General features: G+C 49.0%; 8 protein-coding genes across 8 annotated transcripts; 5 read left to right on the forward strand and 3 right to left on the reverse strand.

The window, feature by feature from the left end:
* The first annotated feature begins 623 nt into the window (after positions 1-623).
* Positions 624-2598, forward strand: ASPGLDRAFT_45048 (putative C6 transcription factor). The gene is made up of 3 exons (XM_022546152.1): positions 624-1571; positions 1634-2075; positions 2129-2598. The coding sequence occupies exons 1-3, from the start codon at positions 796-798 to the stop codon at positions 2468-2470; spliced, it is 1560 nt and encodes a 519-aa protein (XP_022402737.1). The 5' UTR covers positions 624-795; the 3' UTR covers positions 2471-2598.
* On the reverse strand, positions 2200-3745 carry ASPGLDRAFT_167923 (zinc-dependent alcohol dehydrogenase; the record flags this gene model as incomplete). Its single annotated transcript, XM_022542657.1, has 4 exons — positions 2200-2993; positions 3047-3125; positions 3175-3542; positions 3601-3745. The coding sequence occupies 4 exons, from the start codon at positions 3743-3745 to the stop codon at positions 2512-2514; spliced, it is 1074 nt and encodes a 357-aa protein (XP_022402738.1). The 3' UTR covers positions 2200-2511.
* An 803-nt stretch (positions 3746-4548) lies between these two features.
* Positions 4549-6094, forward strand: ASPGLDRAFT_45049 (lactoylglutathione lyase GLO1). Its single transcript, XM_022546153.1, has 5 exons — positions 4549-4658; positions 4767-4835; positions 4921-4956; positions 5012-5725; positions 5778-6094. The coding sequence occupies exons 1-5, from the start codon at positions 4580-4582 to the stop codon at positions 5951-5953; spliced, it is 1074 nt and encodes a 357-aa protein (XP_022402739.1). The 5' UTR covers positions 4549-4579; the 3' UTR covers positions 5954-6094.
* A 346-nt stretch (positions 6095-6440) lies between these two features.
* Positions 6441-9697, forward strand: ASPGLDRAFT_65211 (transcription factor domain-containing protein; the record flags this gene model as incomplete). Its single annotated transcript, XM_022548869.1, has 8 exons — positions 6441-6530; positions 6659-6741; positions 6839-7846; positions 7897-8105; positions 8163-8295; positions 8344-8568; positions 8622-8777; positions 8830-9697. The coding sequence occupies 8 exons, from the start codon at positions 6441-6443 to the stop codon at positions 9695-9697; spliced, it is 2772 nt and encodes a 923-aa protein (XP_022402740.1).
* Positions 9698-9951: 254 nt separating this feature from the next.
* Positions 9952-11609, reverse strand: ASPGLDRAFT_24200 (uncharacterized protein; the record flags this gene model as incomplete). The annotated part of the gene is made up of 2 exons (XM_022543368.1): positions 9952-11377; positions 11443-11609. 2 exons carry the CDS (start codon positions 11607-11609, stop codon positions 9952-9954), a joined length of 1593 nt encoding a protein of 530 aa, XP_022402741.1.
* Positions 11610-11781: 172 nt separating this feature from the next.
* On the reverse strand, positions 11782-14577 carry ASPGLDRAFT_24201 (calpain-like protein; the record flags this gene model as incomplete). The annotated part of the gene is made up of 7 exons (XM_022543369.1): positions 11782-12786; positions 12840-13031; positions 13087-13192; positions 13243-13503; positions 13555-13765; positions 13880-14066; positions 14146-14577. 7 exons carry the CDS (start codon positions 14575-14577, stop codon positions 11782-11784), a joined length of 2394 nt encoding a protein of 797 aa, XP_022402742.1.
* ASPGLDRAFT_45058 (uncharacterized protein) lies at positions 14483-15083 on the forward strand. The gene has a single exon (XM_022546155.1). It carries the CDS (start codon positions 14696-14698, stop codon positions 14909-14911), a length of 216 nt encoding a protein of 71 aa, XP_022402743.1. The 5' UTR covers positions 14483-14695; the 3' UTR covers positions 14912-15083.
* A 793-nt stretch (positions 15084-15876) lies between these two features.
* ASPGLDRAFT_73183 (uncharacterized protein) lies at positions 15877-17935 on the forward strand. The gene is made up of 3 exons (XM_022549659.1): positions 15877-16019; positions 16078-16715; positions 16775-17935. The coding sequence occupies exons 1-3, from the start codon at positions 15910-15912 to the stop codon at positions 17737-17739; spliced, it is 1713 nt and encodes a 570-aa protein (XP_022402744.1). The 5' UTR covers positions 15877-15909; the 3' UTR covers positions 17740-17935.
* The last annotated feature ends 96 nt before the right edge of the window (positions 17936-18031 follow it).

Genomic DNA, 18031 nt, shown 5'->3' on the forward strand with positions numbered 1-18031 from the left:
ACTATGACGCTGAACCAAGGCTGGAGGGGGCCAAATGAGAGAAAAGAATGAGACAGAAAAAGAAAAGAAATGATGCAAAACAAGAGAACGTAGCAGGAAACTGAAGATCGATTGGATGTATCTATCTCCCGGGAGAGGCTTAACTGCCACCAACCTTGACTAAACACGACAACCGCGATGGAACCTTCTGCGCAAGTGACTGGAGTTGATTCTGCAATGCAATGCGATTGGATTCAGGTGGATTTGAAAGATGTTGTGCTGGACGAATGGGTGTTGGTGAGAGTCGAAGAGAGGGAATTGGAAGAGATGAGGTTGGCCGCTTAGAGAAGGAAAGATGGAGTCGGGGATCTGGCGACCAGTTGGCGGTGATGCGCTGGGCCAGTGCTACATACAGTCAGATTTCTGAGATCGATTGATATTATGGTATTTTATTATACTATCTCGGATTATAGTTGAATTAATTGAATTTATTCATGCGATTGTGCGTTTTTTTTGTGTTGGGATTGACTTTATGTCAACGATACTACTTGTGTGGAGTAGTTTAACGGCCCTCGATATACAACTACAAAATCCATACATTACACAGCCCATAAGACAATGAACTCATTCTATCGACAATAGCTCCGGGATATTCCTTGACAACAATGATCTGACTGCTGGGATACTGGATTTTAGTATGTTTTAGTATCACCAATGACAGCCAGTTCCCCGCATTGCACTCAGAGACAACCATCCAACACTCTTCCTGTTCCCGTTTCTTTCATCCAGGTCCATAACTCTATATCGACGTGATCCATGTTTCTTCGTCCTACTAAACGTGCATGCGATGGATGTATATCTCGCAAGGTGAAATGCAGCGGGACCTGGCCCTGCGACACCTGTCGAAGTGGGCCAAAACAGGTCAACTGCACCTACTTCAAGCCAGCTCGCAAGAGGGGTCCGAAGGTCCAACGGCCTGCTGGCATTCCTAGCGACAGCATGCCTGGCAGCTGTCGGGTTTCAGCAAATACCCCTGCTGAAACTGTTCCGAGAGACGGTTCTGCTATTGAGAGGAGTCCCGATTCGGCATATCCGTGGGGTCAGAGGATTCCTCAGACAACCTTGACTTACATTGTGCGCGAATATCAACGATATTCCTATGGTGTTTGGCCAGTGATCAATGTCGATGTGCTCCTACAGAGACTGGAGAGTGATAACGACCCGAGTACGTACTGCTTAGCTTTGGCGCTTTGCGCAGCAACAATGGCACAACTCCAACTCGCACCCCTCATGAATGGAGTTCGGAAGATCGACAGTAAACTTTTGGCAACTGAATGCCTGCGCCTGCGCGAAGAAATAGAATTTCGGGAGCACCTTGATGCACGCTTTGTGCTTATCTCGTTGTTCCTACACGTATACCATGCTAAAATCAACAAGCGAAACTCGGCCATGCTGTTTATACAGGAAGCCATTTCGGGTGCCAGATTGCTGAAGCTGGATGATGACGGTATTGTAGCAAGAGAATGGAGTGCGAATGAAGATGTGATTACGAACCGTGACATTCTATTTACTCTTCTATGGGTGTCGGAAAGGTATTCACCCTCTTGGAGGCGTGATAAATATGCGCGATTAGTGCTCATTCATAAATTGGCAGAGGCTATGCTATGCATCTTGGCCTGAAACCGTCCTATACAAGTCCCACTTGGCTACCAGACCGGACACAAACGTCTGAAAACGCTCACGTGCAGGGCTTGCTTGAGCATGCGAGATTATTCGCAGCCCTTGACGGCATTATTATCAGAGAAAGTGACCCAATTGGCCTCTCTATTAACACCCTAATGGAGACAGAAGCTGCTTTGTCGACGCTCTCGCTGGGCCAGGGTGATCGAGCACCCACACGAATGGCAGACTACTGTATCACCAAGGAATGGATGCGGATGATTATTTGGCAGGAGGCCCTATCTCGACACTTACTTTCTTCTACGTCGTATTTAGAGTTGTTAACTTTTAGGTTCCCGGTCCATGTTGGTCGGGATTTGCTGTGTTCACTACAGGGATTTTCCAAGTCCGATTTGCTACCTTTGGGCCGTGACCAGGTGAGCTCAAATGTCACTAGCATTATAATAAGATGCTGACTGAGCCAATGCAGCTTCTGAAGTGCTTTGAGATTACAAACTCTCTCGCAGACACAGTTCTGTGTACTTCTTTTATTCTTGCGCCGTACCAGAGCTTTCATTTTGGCCCTCAAGACTTGTTGCATGCTCTTTACCAGAAGCTTTTACCGTTTCTGGAACAGGACCAGATGCTAAAGTCAATTCTACATTTCAAGACCGCTGAGGCATTGGTAAAGGCCCCGGCTCGTACTTTGCGTTTAGGTGTGAACGAGAGACGGTTCGTGGAAGAACGGAGCAATGACGGTATTGATGACCGTCTGGATCTTGCAGACAATGTGGGGAGTGTTATATCGGAGGTCCCTGGCCCTTCCGCTTGAAATTGATGGCAACTATTTATTAGTGGACTGATCAGATGAATCTACTCGCTAATCTTAAGCACGATTCTCCCCGCGATGTCACCCTTCTCCATCTCATCATACACCTGGGGCAAGTCCTTGAACTTTCTAATTTTGATCTCAGGTACCACCACACCCCTGCGGACCAAATCCACCGCCTCCAAGCATTCCTTCAATGACCCAACCAAGTTACCAGTAATACGCAGGCCCTTGATCACAATGCTGCAGATAGGAGTTTCCAAGCACGGGCGCCCCATTGGAATCCCGATACAGCTCAGCGTTCCACCAACACGCAGCATATCACACGCATATGCATACGCTTTTGCACTCCCAGCTGTGACGACCGCCGCATGCGCACCCAGACCGGTGATCTCTTGAACGCGCGGTGCCGGGTCAGTGGAAGTGAAGTCGATGAAGTGTTTGGCTCCGAGTCTGAGAACGAAATCGCGTTTATCTGCGGCATCGACACCGATTACTAGCGCTCCTTGGGCTTTTGCGTATTGCACTGGTGTTTCATGTCAGTACAAGCGGGCAATAGTTCCAGTTCAGTGAACTCACCAGCCAAATGACCAAGCCCACCTCCAGCACCCACGACGACCAGCCAGTTCCCGGCCTTGACATTCGTGTTCAAAACAGCCTGTACCAGTCAGAACTATCAACAGCATTAAGGGAAAGAGAAGTAATACCTTATATGCCGTAACCCCCGCACAAAGCACCGGCCCAATAACACTCGGATCAACATCATCCGGCAAGATAGTCAAATAGTCCGCATCCAGAACGATATACTCCTGGAAGCACCCATCTTCATGATGCAAATGATTCGTGCCCTTGACACAATACTGTTCCGTCCCCGCGAGACAGAATTCACAGCGTCGACAAATACGACTTGAGAACCGGATCCCGACAAGTCCTCCCACTTTCAAGTCTGGTCCGCAGCCGGGGCCTAGAGCCACGATACGTCCAACACCTTCGTGCCCACCGATATGGGGAAGCTTGATTTTCGTGATAGGGTTGCCGTCGGAGCCAGCAGCGGTGCCGTTTTTGGTATGCAGGTCTGGGCAATTTGTCAGCCGATGGCTTCTTGTTCCGGGAAGTGTGGGGGAAATGCATACCGCTTTGACAAACTCCTGTGTATAGCACCTTAGCCAGAACTTCGTTCTGGCCGGCTGTGGGAACAAGGTGCTTCTCGAGAAACTCGACATTGCCACCAAGGGTACGGACCAAGGCGACAGTTTGGGTTTCTAGAATTTGTTCCATACTAGATGCTTCAGTTATAGCGTACGCTATTTGAGATACTCCCTGGAAAGGGGCGGCTGAAGTGATATATATATATGTATATATATACATGTCCTTTTCCAACCTCAGTGTCGTGTACATTTTTGTAGGTGATACTAGTAGACCGTGAATTTAGCTCCGGGATAATTCTCCTATTGGCTGGTTTCTGGTCGATATACAAATGGAAGCGAAGTTCCATTGATCAGATGGCACTAATTCTCCGAGGTCGAAGTGCATAGCGAGTGTACTAATGTATCTCGACTTTTCTCTAGCCTCTCACATTGCGTTCTTTCCTGCTTTTGTTACTCCGCATCTTACATTATTATATGCTAATTCTCCGAGCCAATTCTCCGATGTTGATCAATGGCGCCCAGAAGGGACAGGCCGCTTGGTTTATACAGTAGGTAGTTTGGTTGATTGAGATTCAATGTTCTCATACATAGTTCAAGTTCACGAATGAGCGACGTTTGGAGTGGGTGTCCGAATACTTTTGACATGAATGTGGGGTCATGTGTACAAGGACAAGCCAGTATTCTCTGCACCACAGGCCAGACGTGAGTCGCCAATAATACATTCATCCTGTTTACTGTCAGTTATAGAGAATACCTCGGTGTTATTCATAGTAAAATCGATAGTTATACATCGGAGTTAATCAGTTAGTTACCAGACATAGCTGAATAATCTGAATAGAGACATAGCTGAATAATCTGAATAGCGTCATAGCATTGAATTTACCCCACCTGCATCATCTCCAGCGATTCTCTGTGTTTCTCTCCTCTCTGCCCCATTTTCTCTCCTCATCTTCTCTTTCTGTCCATGTTTGCCAATCGCTCTCTGCCTCTATTAAGAAGCTTTTCTCTCGGGGTCCTCGCTCCACAAAGATCCATTGTCCAAGGTCTGTCATTGACAATCCCCGCTGTTGATCGGGCGGAGAAAAAAAAAAAAAAAAAAAAAAAAAAAAAAAAAAAAAAAAAAAAAAAAAAAGCGCTGACCAATTCTGCAGCCACAGGAACAGGAACCTATCGATCTCTCGCAACCATGGCTTCCGACCCGTCTACCTATAAGCTCAACCGTTCGTAACCTACCTTTGTCTCATGATCGTCCTGATCGAACCAATCAATCAACAATGGAGCTGACGTGATGTTCCTGGTCTGCAGACACAATGCTCCGGGTCAAGGACCCGAAGCGCTCGGGTAAGTCAGATCAGATCTACCCTGGTGGGAAAGATCGAAAGTTAACGGGTGGCAGTGGAGTTCTACAAATACCTCGGTCTCAGCCAGATCCAGCAGCTCGACTTCCCCGAGAACAAATTCTCCCTCTACTTCCTTGCCTACAACGGCCCCTCGTCGCTCCAGGGTGACCGTCACTGGACGGACCGCAACGGTGTCGTCGAACTCACCCACAACCACGGCACGGAGAGCGACCCTAACTACAGCGTGGTCAACGGCAACACAGAACCGCACCGCGGATTCGGTCACTTGGCCGTGTCCGTTGACAACATTGAGGTGGCCTGCAAGAGACTCGAGGATGCGGGGTACGCATTCCAGAAGAAGCTCACGGATGGTCGCATGAGGAACATTGCCTTTGTCAAGGACCCCGATGGCTACTGGGTGGAAATCATCCGTCGCCGTGATGAGGATTTCGCAACTGCCACCACGGACCCCAGCACCTACCGCCTGAACCACACTATGCTCCGGGTTAAGTCAGCTGAGACAAGCTTGAAGTTCTACCAGGAGGTTATGGGTATGACTCTGGTGCGCACCAGCGAGAACAAGGATGCCGGTTTCAACCTCTACTTCCTGGCGTACCCAAAGTCCAACCCTCAGCTGCAGGAGGATGCAAGGAACCCCGTCGCTGAGTGGGAGGGTATCCTTGAATTGACCTGGAACTACGGCACGGAGAAGCAGGAGGGTGATGTTTACCACAATGGCAACACGGAGCCCCAAGGTTTTGGTCACATCTGTAAGTGCATTTTTGAACTGTGTAGACAAATTATCGCTAATTCTCCTCCTAGGTATCTCCGTTGATGACCTCAATGCCGCTTGCGATCGCTTCGAGGGCCTGAATGTCAACTGGAAGAAGCGCCTGGCCGATGGTCGCATGAGGAACGTGGCGTTTGTCCTCGACCCGGACAACTACTGGATTGAGGTGATCCAGAACGAGACTCTCAAGCGCACCAGCAACTGGTAGATAGTGTAAAGTGTAAAAAGGAATCATAGTAGCATATTGTACTACGTATCTTCATACATTCTTGTACTCTGATAATAAGAGCTCCCTTATTGGCCGCCCCCGCCCTTCCCCACAGCACCCCGCGAACCAGAGACTCCCCGGAAATTCCTGTCATGTGGCCCCAAAAAAGAAAAGCTAGACCTCAATGGGCCTTTCCCTGTTCTTCTCCTCCATCATTTTATCTTCTTCATCATCTTCTAATATATCTTGTCGCTTACTCGTCTTTCCTGAATGCAGGATATGTCTGTGATTATCCAATCGAATCCGGATGTCGGTTGACTTGATGATTTGTTTTGCTCTCTTCTCGCTCCCTCCCCGATAACCATCGCCAGTACTCCGGCTTCTCCTCACTGGCCACACAATTACACCCGTGCACACCCCGCCAAATCCCGTCTAGAGCCTTCTTCTTTCGTCCCGTTGCCACCGATTCCATTCCGGTTCTGTCGCGATGCAGCCCGAGTCGGAGAAGAAGTCCAAGAAGACTCCCCGCAAGCATGTCACCACCGCCTGTGTTCCTTGCCGGGAGAGCAAAATTAGAGTATGTTGGGTCTGCGGATTATCTTGCCTATTTCAATTCGACTTTCCCTCTTTGGATTTCTTTCTTCATTCATCCAGATTTGAGCTTCTTGATCCTGTTTCCTTTTCTTTTAATCTAACACGAGATAGTGCGACGGGGCTTCCCCGCATTGTAATAATTGCCAAAGAAAGGGCAAGAATTGCAAATACCAACATGGCGACGACAAGCGCAAGTAAGTTTTGACTTCCCGCAGACATGGATAATAAACAAAAAAGGGTTGGTTTCGCAAACATGTTTCTAGGAGCTGACAGTTTATCCCATGATCCCAGAGTGTCTCTCCGGGCTGCGACGGAGCTGTTCTCCGCGCGAATTGACCAGTTATCCCAATTTATCGAAGACCATGGGCTAAAACCTCCTCTTATGAAACCCGAGGATGAAGCGGGTATGGATCGAGTATTGGATACCCTTCAGATTCCTCGGAAGCAAGTACAAAAAAAGAGCCCCAAGTCGAAGAACAAGCCGCCTGTCAAGTCCCAACCAAATGTCGCCCAATCACCCGCGCAAAGCTCCCCTGCGAGTATTCCTGTTGTGACTTCCCCTCTTGGGGGTCAGTTGAATCAAGTGCCTGAATCGAGCGTGCCCGTGACCTCGTCGACGTCTCAGAATATCTATTCAAAACCATCCTTCTTTCCTCCTACAGAAAAGAGTCCAGATGCCGCGAATTCATTCTCGCTGAGCTCGGGAGCTTTGAACAACTACAGCTGGGGTTTTACGCTTCCTACCGCAGAGAGTTTTGATACGCTTTACGCCAACTTGGAGAGCGGGGGAGTTAATATGCCAGCAGAAACAACCAGTTTGAGTCCGGATAGTCTACATTTGAGTCAGGACATTGCTCAGCAGCCAGGTGTCTTGCTCGAACAAGCGCAGAACAACTGGCTTTATGATAGCGATAGCGGCGATGATGAAGACGAGGCAGAAAAGGATGTGATTGACCAGATTTCACACCGTATCGGAACGCTGAAGATTGCCGGTGATGGTCATCTACGGTTCTATGGTGCGACTTCGAACCTTAACCTGGTAGATGTGTCTGCGACGCAACAGCGCCAGCGCCCGGATGCGCGCACAGTCCGCCACGATGGACAAGATATCCTGAATCACCTGCGCGTTGGGCAACCAGTTGGTCAGGAGTTGGAGGACCATCTCGTCGAACTCTATTTCACCTGGCAGAACACTAGTACCTACGTGGTTGACAAGGAGATGTATATGATAGCCAGGACGAAGTGGAGGGAAGAATATGACGATACGCCGTTTTATTCGGAAGTGCTTACCAACGCGATGTATGTCCGCTTTCTGACCTACATGATTCCAGTATCTAACGTGGCTCTAGGTGTTCCATCGGAAGCGCATTCGAAGCACGCTACCATCCTACGTTTATCACATTCCCCAAGTCTCTGTCCGAGTTCTTTGCGGATCGGGCAAAGGCGCTTTTGGAGATTGAGCTGGACTCCCCGTGTGTTGCTACAGTACAAGCTCTTGTAATTTTGAGCTGTCATGAGGGTTCTTCGAACCGTGATGCGCGAGGATGGCTTTACAGTGGTATGTATGAGAGAAGGGAGGCAGAAGAACCAGGGTGCTGACATATTGTACGGGTAGGGATGTCAATGAGACTTGCTTTCGACCTTGGGCTGCACCTCGATACGACATCGTACGTTGAGAAAGGCGACATAAGTGCCTTCGAGGCTGATGTGCGTCGAGTGGCTTTCTGGGGAAGTTATACTGCTGATCAGTAAGTTATCTAGTTTTGCCATGTGGCCGTATAGCTAACGCTGTGAAGCTTCTGGGGTTTCTACCTAGGACGGCCTTTCCGTATGAACACCGGGGATATCAATGTTCCAAAGCCTGCCTCAGACATAGCGGTTGAGAAGGAAGGGACTTGGTATCCTTATGGTCTTCAGGCAAAATCGGAAGTACCTCCTACAGGATTGAAAAGTCCGAATGAACTGATCAGCAGGCAGTTTGCTATTCTTTGGGAGATCATATCTCCCGTGGGTCATATCCTGTATGAAATCCAACGTCCTCCTCCCTGCGCTTAAGGTAACTGACATGACTTAGCTACGGGTGCTCCGATATCTCTAGGCATGACCTACAAAGACTCTGCTATAGGGTAACCGAAGACCTGTTTGCTTGGAAAGCGAATCTGCCCTCAGCGTTGCAGATTGATCTTGCAAATGATGTTGTTCCAATGTTGCCCCATCTTTTAATGCTTCAGTATGCTACCTTTACATATGCTCTTGGAGACCAATAAGCTAATGCGAAACAGCATGCAATATCATCAAATAGTCATTTTCACACACCGACCCTGGGTCTCGAAACACTACATCCAGCCGCGCAGTCCCCGCCAAGGACCCGGCTACCACCACGCTAGACGAATGTGCATAGAATCTTCCATGGCCGTTGCCAGGCTACTCCAGATCTACGAGAAACACTATACATTCCGCCGCATGAACAACCAGGTTGTTGCCATCATCTTCAGCGCCGCTCTCATGCTTCTCTACGTCACTATCTCCCCTGGAAAGGCCAACAACAATGAAAATGGGGCCGCCCGTGTGGAAATGGTTGCATATCTGAACCTTTGCTTCCGCGCTTTGGACGAACTGGGCCAGTCATTCGAGAACGCGAAGCGCACGCGAGACTTCCTGGTTAGTTTGCAGCGAAGATGGCAGGCGCACATGCGCAGGTCTGGTGCAAAGCGTCAAATGGGAAATCGCCAGTCATCTCAGCCACCGGCACAAGGTCGATCAGAAACTGACCCGTCGAGAAAAAGGTCCCGACTCTCTGTTTCAGGCCATTCTCTTCCCACAGCTACTGCTGCCAATAACAGCAACAGCAACAGCAACAAAAACAACAACAAGAACAAAGCCTTCGCCATCCCCGCAACACCACCCTCTACCCAACCACAAGCAATACCACCACCGTTAAACCAAGCACATCTCAGCGGAGACATAGACTGGATCCGTAACTCAGATCTCCAGCTCCTCTCTGAGGGACTGACGAATGATCAATTTCCTCAAATACCGGGGAATCCGGCCTCGTATGCTGAGGCATCGACGATACCGAGCCTTGCTGATATAGAGCCATGGTGGGAGTCGCCGAATGGGACTACGACTTTTGGGGGATCTTCGTTATAGATAGTGATAGATGTGGCGGAATACGTATTTGGTCGGCAGTCCTGTTTCTGCCTTCTCATTCCCGTTTTAACGATTGAACGTTGGAAACGCTAGATTATTCCTTAGAAGTTAATTATCTAATAAGCTATTTGAGCTTACAGGAACCAAATAGTTTCAGCGGGACTATTACCCTTAGTTATTTAGGTTTTAAGCAAAACCTCGTACTATTTCATACCTCTGTACTCTATAAACTATAATGAATATTTACTGGCTTCTTAACCGCTAGACTCCTCGCCTGTCTCTTCCTTCTCTTTCTCAGGATTGCGCGGCCACTCCATAACACTATTCAACCACTCCCCAGCCATCTTCTCAATACCATCGCTAGCAGGCCACACTTCACCCGAAGGGACTCTTGACAATTGAACACCCTTCTCACGGACTTCCTTCCTAGCATTATCCCCCCAGAAACACGCCCGTTGCAGGGTTTTATGCATATACTTCGCTTGTTCAGAGAGAATAGTCTTGTTCCCGGATCTCCTGGACTCGGGCCGGCGAACAAACAAATGAACCCAGGGAAGCGTCATATCCAACCTCTTGAATTCAAGAAGATGTGGCTGGAACCAGTTTACGCCGCTGAGGCCGTAATCGAGGCCCTCTGGGGGCCAGCGGAGGAGTGCTTTTCGGTACATTGGGATCTCGAGGTTGTATCTTCTTCCGTTCTGATCGGCTACGATGTAGATGGATTCATCGTAATAGTTGTTGAATTGCTCGTCGTCTATTTCTTCTTCCAGGGTTTCACCGCGGAGGACGTCCTCGTCTTCGACGAGGCCAAGGGACATTACGTCGAGGACGATTTTCTCTCGTAACACGGGGATCGGATGGTCGGGGCCGGTGAGGTAAAGTGGAAACTTGGCGGGGATAGCCCTTCCAGGAGTGCGGACGAAAATGATTGGAGAGGCGAAGGGGTCGAAATACCGCTCTGGCTTGACGAAGAGAGATCTGCGGGCTTCGAGGAGAGGGACTAGTTCTGGAGGTGCGACGGATTGAGATTTTGTTTTTCTCTTTATGGCTCCCCTTCCACCTTCGGATAATCTCAAGTTCGATATGTGTTCCTCTATCGCTTCGATCTGTGGATCTGTTTCTGCTGGTAGGTAGTCGGGAACCATGCACCACTCATCCAAACCCGTCCAGTCACAAATGGGTTCCACAGCCGCGACAGCATGTATCGACTGCGACTCCGTAAGCGCGAGCATCAGCGCCAAAGAGCCACCGACATGACTACCCAGGACATCCAGCTGACTCGGCTGGAAGGTTTTCTGGATCCAGTCGAATGCTGTTAATGTATCGTGCACAGCATTCTCGTATTCGTAGTGTACGAGGCGGGGCGATTCATTCTCATCGGGTTTGGCGACGGCTGATTTCGCGGTACTGCTACCGTCATTTTCAGGGTTTTCTGCGTCGGGGAGTTGCTCCTCGGGTGGTTCGATTGTGCCTAGGCGGTAGTAGATGGTTACGACGGTTGAGGAGGTCGATGTAGCGAGGCCATGTTGGGCGCGGAAGGGATCGGTGTCATTGTGGGAGACCGAATTCTTCACATCGGTACTTGTAGGTGTATTCTGTTGCTGGAAAACCGGCCCCGGGGGGAGATAAACGGTCACATTCGGATAGGCTTGTTTCGGAGACTCGAGCGATTCGGTTACACTATAGTTTTCAGCAATATAAGTTAGCCATTGAAAGTTACTGTTAGTGATATTGCGCAACGATACCTCAACAAGACATGCCCATTGCTCCCCACGGGGATGCCAAAGGTCCTATCGGAATATGAAGAAGAGAATCGTTTGCAGGAAGACGAAAAGACACTTCGGGGAGTAGAGAGGGCAAAAGGACAAAGCCTTGAGTGCCGCCTGATCAAGAGGTGTGCTAGAAGGCGCATTGCGCCATTTTTGGAGTTGGTTGGAGACGCGACGCGGGATGTTGATCGGCGTTAATTGATAAAGGCGGAGCGGGGAGCGGAGGATATTTCCGCCGTTAGCATCTGAGTCTGACTCTTGGCATCATCTATAATTCTCGTTCCAACAGCTTGAGGACATGGATGAAGGCAATATCTAAATAAAGAGCTGATCCAATCCACTTCTCTCGTTTGTCGCAGATACCGCGGGGTCATCCATATCCAACGCCGCTTCAACGTCGTCTCCCGGCACAGGACGAACGACTTCCAGACTCAACCTCGGATCCTTAGAATAGACTCGCAGACCTACAACACAAACTGCATTCCAGGGGTCACTGATAGACTCCTCTGGGCAGTACATAGATAGCCCTCGAGGCGCTTGTTCTGCAGGTTCAGGTTCCTCGGGCATGTCGATGTCAGAATCGAATTCAAATCCATCCAGCAGTTCTAGCTCACTGCAGTCAAAGTCATCTGCTGTGCAATTGGTGTCAATGCTGAGATGCCTTGAGTCTCTCTTGCGCTTCGGCTTATTGTAACCGTTTAGCTGAACGGCGGGAATGGTGCCGTTGATTCCGAATGTCGCCGGACTGTTGACCATGTCTGCCCGTATGTGAAGGGAGTCCTCGAGCGATCCCTTTTTAAATACACCATTTCCCAGGGATTGGTTACTGGAGAGACTGTCTTTTCTACCAGCAAGTCTTTCTGTTGCTCTCTTTTTCCGTGCAGCCGTCTTCCGCTCTCGAATCCACTCCTTTTGCAGCCTTCTTTTTGTTTCATCGCGTCGTCTCTCCCTCTCTAGCGCTTTGCTACGCCTTTCATAATTTTCGCGGGCTTTCTTCTCTCTTTCCGTCTCAGTGACGCGACCCTTGGCGTGTGCTAGGTCATACGACAGCCCGATCTGAACCAGTTTCTCGCGCCTCCTTGAAGCTAAACGACTGACGGCCTCATCTGTTGATTCCATACCAGGGTGCCGGTACGCTGTGATCTTCATGAGGACATAATAGCGACCTGGCTTGAGGGTGATCTCTGCGTTGGCGGATCGTTTCAATAGATGATTGCTCTGGCTGCGAACAAGGTAATCTTCCTCGCCATCCTTTTGCACCCTGAACTTGAGAGCGAAGTCGTACTCCCCTGCTAAGCCTTTGAAGTAACGTGAATCGAGCTGGATTATGTTAGTAGACCGGCCATAAGTAAAGAAGATACAAAGGGAACTACCTGCGAGAGGACAATCACCAAGGGACTTTCCTCTGTTACAGCAATCATGAACTTGGTACTGTGGTAATCCGCAGACCATGGAACATTGAGAGAGGTCCACTGCTGAGTGACTGTCCATTCAGGTCCGAAGAGGCGTGTTCGGTCGAAATGTTGATATTTTTTGAGCAGGTCATCATAACAAATCCAAAATACCTGCTCCACAAATCGTCAGTACTTCTCGATATTTAATATATGCGGATGTTAGTACCCCATCGTTGCCAAACTTATGTCCTAACTTTTCCATCCATTCTGGAGTCCACTGCTCAGAACCATCACTCCATGCTCCACTCCATTCTTTCTTGCCCCAGGGATTCCTTGGTTGTGTTAGCACTGATTCAATTGCTCGAAGGAGGATTTCGCATACCTCAATCGAAGCAAGCGATGACCATCAATCTCTCGGGCCTCCATGATAGAGTACGAGTGATTTTCGAATATACCTTTCCTATCCCTAGGACGACCTTCGTACTTTGGACACAACCAATTGGACCACAGACCAGTACCGCAACCGAAAAGGAAGTCCCGATTAACTTTCATGAGTTCCTCGTTCCAGAAGCGATCTTTGTCCAGAACACTGCTGGACAATATATCTATGGTAACGCCACCGGTAAGGTCCTCAATGGCTTCCCTGGTACGTATTAGCCCCGTGCTCAACTGGTTGGGCTATGGTTGCTCTTACCCCACAAATCCACCTTCAATAGCAGAATAGTCTCCGTGTGCCTTTGCAAAAGCCTTCTCCAGTAGTGGTAGCCATATTTCGTTCTCATCCGCACACTGAGCGAAGTATAGGGCTCTCGATCCGGTCTGAAAGGCTTTCCGGTATTCCTCTTCGGTATCCTTACGGGTGATATCGTCCCAGACGTGTCGCTCGTCTAATGATTCATCATAATCTGCAGCTCGCAGGTAGAGTTTGTCATCTACAATGCATTGCTGCCATTCGCCATCTAATATGAGCGAATGGTTATGTTAGTCTCGGTTTCGGGTGTTAGAAGACCATCACCTACCTCGGAAGAAAACGAATCCATAAACACCAACTTTTTCATTACGCGCGACGCAGATATTGTCGATAAGGTCTCGTTTATTTCCCAGAGTACACAGAGCTGCCATGAGCCAACAATCGCCGTCTCGGCCCTGGCGTACATCTGAGGCAGTCGGCCCGTTCACATAGAACTGTGGTTTCTCAAATATCTCCTACCAAGGTGTCAGCTTTCTCACTATTCCGGGAAAAAAAAAAAAAAAAAAAAGACCTTGCAGCCATGGGATCACTCACAGTAACCCTCTTGACGCCTTTTGGCAGCATCTCTAAATTACACACATCCAACCCATCCAGATAATGCCTACTCCCAGACTTCAAATCAACCTCGATATCAAAATGCGGATCCGTATACTTCTGATTCAAGCGTTCGCACTCCCGTACAATCCGGTTAACAGATCGTTCACACTCCTTTCTGGCCTGGTGGTAGGGCTTCGCCGCATTCTGACCCTGGATAGTACCTTTGGGTATCCGTGCGGCTTTGCTGCGTGCGTACGGGTTATCAGGAAGAACGGTATAAACTTTCCCTGGAAACTTGGCGCTGAATTGGTCCCAGAATTGTCTCACGGTTTCTTGCGGGGGTTGTCTTTTGATCTTTCGCGGTGTCCGGCTTCCGGAACGTGAAGATGGTGGTGCGAAGGATAGGTCGCCCCTGTCATCGTGGTCCATGGCTTATTATCTTATTAGGTCAAGACGAAAATTCCAGAGAGGCCAAATAGCTGTACTGTAACTGACTCCAAGATGTGAAATGGAAGTAATGGAAGAGGTCAGCAATAAGCCGCGTGAGATGCGGTTGTGCAGGGTATTCGTATTCACAGGCGTGGCCAGGCACCTCTTCTTTCTCTCCCTGAATATATCGGATTTAGCCTCGAGAATGTGCCCCACGGGCAATTCAGCCGCGATATCACTATCAATCGGCGTCGCCGCCACCCGGGCGAATACATTGTCCTGGGATTGGTGGCTACATTGCCCTAATCATGCAGCAGATGCGTGCAGAGAATAAGGCTGCAGATCGGCAGTCAGAATATACGGAGTAATCCGTGACTGGGGTAGTTTAACGGGACTGTCAATTCAGGAGGCTATACCGAGGCAAACTAGGCACTGGTTTTTAACATACCGGTAAGGTGATCATACCTCATCTCCCTTCGATTCCTTAAGTTTATATTGAGGCACGGGTTTATGCCGAGTAACACACAGCCTTGCCAAGATGCTGACAATGTTTATGGCGAGGCTGGCACGAAAGCCGAATACGAACTTACATAGTATAAGACGATCAATATATTCTGTAAGACGTATTGAGCCGCACGATAAGCAAGTTCGTGCGTAAGCACTTTCCTGTATTTTGATATTTCTGTGCACTTTACTCCGTGTATTACGGAGTACTCCGCAGGGATTCGTATTCCGCCGCAGTACACTAAATCCCCAATCTCCACCCTTTAATTGACCCAGAAACTTGAACTGAATACGAGCGCTTCCTTCAGCTGCCCAGGCCCAGGAACAGGCCGTCGAGGGATTGTCAGCTGGAACGTGCTATCACAGTGGAGAAGCTTACAGCGTATTTCTATGCTCAAGACTGCGTAGTGTAGTGTACAGAGTCATTCAGGTACATGGTTTGTCTACGTAAATCTAACAGATCTTCGTTAAGCACTAATACTGAAATGCTTATATCCCAGTTTTTATGTGCCATGTCGATGCTATATAAGATGAAGGTTCAATAACCTTCCAGCTGCTGCTTCGTAGTAATACATAGTAGAGCAGCAGGGCAGTAGGATTAAGTAGGAAATTGGCCGATGGGAGGAAATATATTCTAAGTTAAGAGAAGATCAGTTTCTAGGAAGTGCATAGAAGTGAAGGGAGCTTATCTTGAGAAAGAAGAGTTAGAAGACCACGTGTTTGACGAGGGCTACGGGTTTCACGGAGTTACCTTGCAACCATCATCCGACACCGATGGTCGCTCACTACGCATAGTCTATCCAACTTAACCCTTCACCCCCTCGAAAAATGGGGGTACTTACGAGACCATTCATCCGAATTAGCAAGAGAACTACACGGCATATGAGTACATGGAGTAGCAACCGCGACTTGTTCGAGTACACTTCCGGGCGATTCTTGTCAGTTGCAGCCAAACCCACATCGCTGAGGACTATCCACTCACCATCCACAATCCAGATTCAACGAGCAGCGTCGACTTGCTGAGCGTCGCGTCCAGTTCAATGTTGATGCGCTTGTGAACGCTGTATGCCAGTCAACCAACCGCCCTGCCGGTGACATCTCTTCACTCTCAAAACTTACGGAAAACGACCAAAACCGCGTCATTCAAACCACATTCAAAGATGGCCATAATGTGCTTGCCAAAATACCGTACAAGATAGCTGTTCCGGAGAAACTCGCGGTAGCGAGTGAGGTGGCCACCCTCGATTTACTCCGCCGTACTGGCGTACCAGTTCCCAAGGTTCTGGCCTACTGCGCTGGCCGTACGAATCCCGTTGGTGCTGAATACATTCTTTTGGAGAAACCGGAAGGACGGCCCTTGAGTGAGACATGGCTCTCTATGACGAATGAAACGCGAGCGGAGGTTATGAAGCAGATTGTCGCCGAGGAAAGCAAGTTTTTGAGCATACCCTTTCCCTCGAGTGGAAGTGGAAGTCTGTATTATCGCAGAGACTTGGAGGAGGCTCAATTCTGTATATCTCTTCCTGCGCAGGAGGGCATCATCCCTCCACCTGACCAAATGGTCTTTGGACCATCTACGCAAAGCACCTGGTGGTATCAAGAACGGAAATTACTGGACGTCGACCGTGGCCCATGTATTTCTTCCTCTTCTCCTTATCCAGTACGTATACCCGGGACACTAATAACAAGATAGGGTCCGATTACCTTTCATGTTTCGAAGCCCCCGCCAAACGCGAACTAGAATATTGCAAGCGCTTCGTCAAACCTCGTCTCCACCCTGAAAGATACCTACGAGAACTGTACCATTCCAAAGAGATGTCCCAGACTGCCCACATTGACCTTCTCTCCGACTATCTGAAACTAGCACCCTATCTCAACGTCCCATTAGACCACCCGTTCGCTTATCCCACCCTCCGCCATCCAAACCTCTCGCCGGACAACATCCTAGTCGATTCCTCATACAACATCACAGCAATAATCGAGTGGCAAAATGCCGTGGTACTCCCTCTGTGCCTCTGCGCCGCGGTACCCGACTCCTTCCAAAACTGGGGTGGACCCGGGTCAGAAACCCTGACGAAACCCGATACCAATCTGCCGAAGGATTACCACGAGCTAAGCGCCTACGAACAGGCAAAAGCCCAGGAAGCGGTTCTAAAGCGCATCGCGCATTACTATTACAGTGCCCTAACAACACAGGACCACTTCGATGCTATGAGCGGCGAGAATTCGATTCGTCGAGCCGAGGTATTCAAGCGTGTCGGGGTACCCTGGGAAGGGAACTCTCTGCCTCTCAAAGTTGCGACGATGGACACTGTCATCAGATGGCCCACTGGTGCTATGGCTATTGATAATGAGAACTGTTCAGGCCTGGTTGAGTGTCCAGTGAAGTACTCGGAGCAAGAGATATCGCAGTGCAGGAACGAGCTTAAACAGGTAGCTGGAGCACGCCAGGAGCTTGCGGGATTGACTGAGATGATTGGTATAGATTCTTTGGGGTGGGTTCCTGACGATGAACAGCTTGAGCGATCAAGAGCTATGGCGCAGACGACTAAAGAGGCTATGCTGGAGAATTCAGAGAGTGATGTTCAGCGGACTGCAGTTATGGAACATTGGCCTTTTGATGATCATGATGAAGGCCCTTTAGATATTGAGGATTGATGGATATTTTGAGCATATATTCTCGACTCTTATCTGTTTCACAGCTCAGCATCCAACCAACATCAAACGACAGGTGGCCCTCTTCGGCCGTGTCGATATCCTGTAAATGACAACCAATCAAGAAAAGAAACGAAAGATAAATTAGCTAGAAAGCTAAAGCCATCCACTAAATAATTTCAGTCATAAAAATATGGGTATGCATGCACACGTTAAGTCAAAACAACACTTCCTTGTAGTCATATCCAGTAGCCTAGACCTCCTTCCTGCCAGATCGCTCCACAGATAACGCCAT

Source organism: Aspergillus glaucus (assembly GCF_001890805.1).
Source record: "Aspergillus glaucus CBS 516.65 unplaced genomic scaffold ASPGLscaffold_6, whole genome shotgun sequence".
Lineage (NCBI taxonomy): Eukaryota > Fungi > Ascomycota > Eurotiomycetes > Eurotiales > Aspergillaceae > Aspergillus > Aspergillus glaucus.